At 46.9% G+C, this 5,240-nt stretch overlaps 1 protein-coding gene across 2 annotated transcripts; it reads left to right on the top strand.

The window, feature by feature from the left end:
* The first annotated feature begins 546 nt into the window (after nucleotides 1-546).
* On the top strand, nucleotides 547-3,850 carry ARL4A (ADP ribosylation factor like GTPase 4A). 2 transcript variants are annotated; one of them, XM_061356479.1, is made up of 2 exons: nucleotides 547-639; nucleotides 1,207-3,850. In XM_061356479.1, the coding sequence occupies exon 2, from the start codon at nucleotides 1,291-1,293 to the stop codon at nucleotides 1,891-1,893; it is 603 nt and encodes a 200-aa protein (XP_061212463.1). In that variant the 5' UTR covers nucleotides 547-639; nucleotides 1,207-1,290; the 3' UTR covers nucleotides 1,894-3,850. The 2 variants fall into 2 exon arrangements, with proteins under 2 accessions (XP_061212463.1, XP_061212464.1); XM_061356480.1 differs by lacking the exon at nucleotides 547-639 and adding an exon at nucleotides 828-961.
* The last annotated feature ends 1,390 nt before the right edge of the window (nucleotides 3,851-5,240 follow it).

The following is a 5,240-nucleotide window of genomic DNA, read 5'->3' as shown; positions in this document are numbered from 1 at the left end:
GGAGGGCGGGGCCCCACAACCACTGCCCGCCGCAGGTCACGTGGCCAAGGCCGCCGCCTCGAGGCCCTTTGCCAGGCGACGGGAGGGCGCGCGTCGGCTACGGAAGCGGTTTGCGGATGGTGAGGAAGCAAGGCAACGGCAAAGCGAGCGGAGCGACCAAGGCAGGCACCCCCGTGCCGCCCCGGGGGCTTCCTGTAGGGAGCGGTGCCCGCAGCAGGGCGTTGCCGCCGGCTCCCCCCCCCCCGCGGGCTGCGCAGAGGCGAGGCCGGCCAGTGTACTCCCGGCAGGGGCGCAGGTGCGCTGTGAGGCGCTGCCGAGCAGTTTCCCAGGCCTCTAGGGGGCGGGGCTAGAGTGACAGCACCCGCACCCAATGGGCGCAGGCGTCTCCGGCAACAGGGCGGGTGCCCAGACCGGCAGGGCGCTGCCGTCCGCCCGTTGGAGCAGGACGGCTTTCCCGGAGGGGGCCGTGTAACACAGTGACTCCGCTCCGCAAGGAGGGAGTGGGACCGCGGAGGGCGGAGTGGGGTGTTTCGGGCAGGCTGTGGGCTGGGAGCGGTGCCCCCCCCAGCCGCTGCGGAGGCCGCGGCCCTTTCCCCAGCCGCAGCGTCCGGCAGAGGACGATAGAACCCCGGTTCTCCGGTGAGTGGCCTGTACTGCCGGCCAATAGGCGAAGGGCAGCGCGCCCTCCTCTCCGCCCCCGCCGCGCGGCGGAGCCAATGGGGGGCTGCGGGGCGGTGCGCGCAGGGCTAGGCGCGGGCTGGGAGGTGCCTTGCTGCCAGATGCGGGAGAGTCGCTGTGGTGCTGGGAGCGGCGGCACTGATAGCGGCGGCACTGATAGCGGCGGCAGCAGCGGCGGCAGCGGCAGTTGTGGCGCGTGTGGCGGACGCGGCGTGCGGGCATGGGGTCGCGAGTTGCCCTCGTCTTCCCGCGCTGAGGGACGCGCCCGCTGACAGGGACTGCGGTAGGTGAGGGGCGGCGGTGAGGGGTTGCAGGTGCCAGGCGAGCTGCAGTGTCGGCAGCGGCCGCCGCCGCGGGGCGGCAGAGCCCGCTGCGCCGGGAGGGGGACGTGTGTCGAGCCGCATCGCGCTGCCTGCGGCCGCCTTGCCGCTTAAGACGGCGGCGCTGGCCAGGGCTTTGCGGCCCCAAAAGCCCGGCTGTGGTGGAGAGGGACCGTCTGAAGGCTAACGTCGGTTTTGTCGTTGGCAGGATCCGAGCCTAGCGCGGCGGCCAGCGTAGTCGTGGGAGCCGGCCTGTGCTTGTGGCAGTCTGCTGTCACCTTCCCGTCTGGCAATGGGGAATGGACTCTCGGACCAGACGCCGATCCTCTCCAGCCTGCCTTCGTTCCAGAGTTTCCACATTGTCATCTTGGGTCTGGACTCCGCTGGGAAGACGACTGTGCTCTACAGGCTGCAGTTCAATGAGTTCGTCAACACTGTCCCCACGAAAGGATTTAACACGGAGAAAATCAAAGTGACGCTGGGCAACTCGAAAACGGTCACTTTCCACTTCTGGGATGTCGGCGGCCAGGAGAAGCTGAGGCCGCTGTGGAAGTCGTACACGAGGTGCACCGATGGCATTGTGTTTGTGGTGGACTCCGTCGATGTTGAGAGAATGGAGGAGGCTAAAACAGAACTTCATAAGATCACTAGGATATCCGAAAATCAAGGAGTGCCTGTCCTTATCATTGCTAACAAGCAGGACTTGAGGAACTCTCTCTCCCTTTCTGAAATCGAGAAGATGTTAGCGATGAGTGAGTTGAGTTCTTCAACACCCTGGCATTTGCAGCCCACCTGTGCAATCATTGGAGATGGACTCAAAGAGGGACTGGAGAAGCTACATGATATGATAATTAAGCGAAGGAAAATGCTGAGACAACAGAAAAAGAAGAGATGAGTTCTATTTTGACATTTCTATTTTAGAGTAGTAACATGGTCAAAATTTGACGAGACGGCTTCCAAACCCAGGCCTGCTTGTTTGGATGCTTTTAAGCTTAGTTACGTTAAACAGTCAGTTGCACAGCCTCGCCGTGTGGAAGGCTGTGCAGTCATTGAACTTTTGTTGGTTTGGATTTTCTTCTGTTTGGTGTTTTTTACACTAGTCTCTTCTGAGTTTTCTGGCTCTGCAATATTTCAGAAGCCCTAATAGATGATGTAATACTATCAGGAAATGAATGGGTGGGTATATGTGACATGGATGTCCAAATAGCCAAATAAAATTAGGGGTTTCTGCTTAGTGTTGTATTCATGTTTGAGGGTACCCGCTGCAAGCAATTTGCATTGAAGGTGTTCTGTATTTTTAAACTTACAATGCTCGTAAGTGGAGTGTTTAGGTGAACATTATACAGCTTTAAAAACATGTATGAAGCTAGTAAGCCATTCTTTCGAGAGGCTTTTTTTTTGTTTTTTTTTTTTTTTTTTTTTTTTTTTTTTTTACCTTGTTTGGGGATTTCTATGAAAGCTTGGCTACATGTGTAGGGTTGTGTTTTTTATTTTTTTTTTTCATTTGGCACTTTTTGAAATTGATTCATGTTCAGTTCAAATACTTGAAACTTAAGTGCTGTGGATTCTTCAGCTGATAAAAGAAAGACTTTCTGGCAAGTAAAAAATGTAAACAACATGCTGGAGCATGAAAAAATGGTTTCCCAACATATAGCATGTTTTTGGTATGTAAGGTCTTTTATTTTTTTAGAAGTAGCCATTCTTCATTATACAGTGCTGATCAGGTTTAAACTGTTACTCAAAATTAGTAATATTTCTGGATGATGAGTATTATGGCCTCCTCCTAGCAAGTTAAAAGTAAATTAATTGCAGTAAAGGCGCTATAAAGAACAACTCTGGCTGTTGTGGTTCTAACCAATGCAGAATTTTTCGCTCTACTAGTGACTTTTATGGCAATGAAACAGAATTATAATGAAGTAAAGATGAAGTTAAAATTAGCAGAGCACATCTTGTATTTCCCCGAAATACCCCATTTGATTAAAGTGGTAATTGCTATGTCACTTTCAATGTATGCCTTTTTTTTTTTTATTGTGACTCTTCAAGTATTTTGTCGTTAGGAATGTAATAATGCTTTATACACTCAAACATTTGACACTGCCGGGGGTGGGGGGAGGGGGTGAGTAGGGAAAGAAGATTTTCAAGATAGGCCTGTGTTCTGCTTTAATTATGCTTTAAGCTGTTCTTGTTTACAGAGTGTGCAAACAGTGTTAACTGGGCAGGATAGTGCTTGATGGAAAAGGGAGGGTAGTTTTTCTTACTGGTACAGAGCTCTTTAGATACTTGGCTAGCAATTAAAAGGGCTAAAACAGAGCCTGGATTTTTAAGACTAACTTTTAGTGGTGCTGTAAAAATTCATCAGAATGTTAGATTTTCTTCAAACTTTTGTTGGAAATACTAGATGGAAAAAAAGTAAAAACAAAAAAGCAAAATCTACTTCCTCCTCTTACTCAACCAGCAAAGTAATGTTTTTCTTACCTGCTGCTGTGCATCAGGAGGATGACAGCTACAACCCTGAATGTCAATCAGTGTAACTTAGACATGTTTTAAAATACAAATCAAGCTTTTTAACTAGCAGCTGTTGGTCCAGGAGGTAACCAAAAATGCACTTTAGTGTCTTCAATAACTGAAAGTGACAGCTGTTTTTTGTTTTGTTTTGTTGGTTTTTTTTTTTTTTTTAATTTTATGGCATCTTGGTCCTTTTTGAATAAACTGAAGTAGCTTCCAGTGGAGCTTTTGTATGTTGGTTATATATGTACCTGCACTGGTGACATTGTAAGTCACTTACTCAAGTAATGTCTATATTTATAGAAATGTGGATGACTTCTTAAACCTCAATAAACAATTCAAAACAAGCCTGCAGAGAGAAGGTGTCTGACTTCCTGTGCTGCTGCAGTATGTTCTCACCTACCCCTGTGCACAGACTGATTCCAGTAATAGTAAAACTTTTCTGTTGAAAACCAAAGTCTTGTAAGTGTGGTGAGGCTCATAAGCATTACAGTATTTTAAATTGCAGTATCTCATTATAAACTTTAAATCAGTGGCATATCTGTGTATTCACAGAAGAAATTAACTGGAGTGACTCCCTTCTGACGTGATGGATCTTGCATAATTTGAAAAATCTTTCATATAGCTGAACGTACTTTGTGTCACGTGCAATGTTGAGCATTTACACATGTACTCACAGGTGGTACTTAATATCTTCAGGCTTCTGTATCTGAAGCCATCTGAGGGATTCGCACGTACTTAAGCCTTGGATAAATCTCCTCCTCAGATTTTATGGCAATGAGCAGGATGTGACAAGAAACATGGAAGCTTCTAATTATTTGGCGGACCTGAATGTAGACAAGATAAGCTTCATTTAGCCTGCAACCCAAACCTGCTGAGTTTGAACATGAATATCCAAACCTATCTCTGAAAACCTGGATGTTTTCATTTCTATTTATGTAACATAGCACATCAAAATGCAGGTTACTAGCGGTCTTGAGAAAAAGCTTCATTAGTGATGCTGAGCCCTATGAATTTGGGGTGTAATTGGTATAACCTGGCTATTCCTTCCTATTGGGTGTACAGGACTACTAGCTCAAGGAAGGTGAGATGGCAGGCTGGCTCTTTGTACCCAGTAGAAAAATTGTATAATACAAACCAATAACTTCATTATGAGTATTCATCAGACTTCTACTGGGAATAGTTGAAAAAGCATCCTGCTTAAAAAAGCTGTGTTTTGTTGTGCATATTACCCATGCTAGTGTTTATCTGGTGACAGGCTCCCTAAATTCTTCTATATATAAAAACTTCAGATGACTGATTTTTAAATACAAAGTCTTGACTGGTCTGTACTCTAGTACTCTGGAGGAATAAGTGAGTTAAGGTGGAGAGCAGTGTTTCTAAAATGTCATGGTTGATATCATGTTTAATACTGATATGGAAATAGAAAACTTCTGAGTGGAGGATAGATTTTATGTTCAAGCTATACCTTTATCTGTACTAGAACTTTTTTGCTGGAATATTACAGTAGCTGTTCTGAGTAAAATACACTAATGTAGCAGTACCCGCAAAAAGATGTTCTGTATTAGTATGACAAAGTCTTCAGCTATCAACAAAATGGTGACTGCAGGAGAGCATTTGGTATCTTGGCTGATCAAGTTTCTGCTGGCGTATGCTGTCAGACTGGGATCAGTTTCTTCTATACCATGAATTGACAGATTCTGGCCTAAATACTAGTATATGTAAGAAAACCTTCAG

Source organism: Neopsephotus bourkii, unplaced genomic scaffold, assembly GCF_033783945.1.
Source record: "Neopsephotus bourkii isolate Nb327-2 ecotype Australia unplaced genomic scaffold, CSIRO-AGI_Nbou_v1 NB_855, whole genome shotgun sequence".
In the NCBI taxonomy this organism is placed as follows: domain Eukaryota; kingdom Metazoa; phylum Chordata; class Aves; order Psittaciformes; family Psittacidae; genus Neopsephotus; species Neopsephotus bourkii.
The sequence above is the reverse complement of the archived record's forward strand: the minus strand, read 5'-3'. Positions and strand labels throughout refer to the sequence as shown.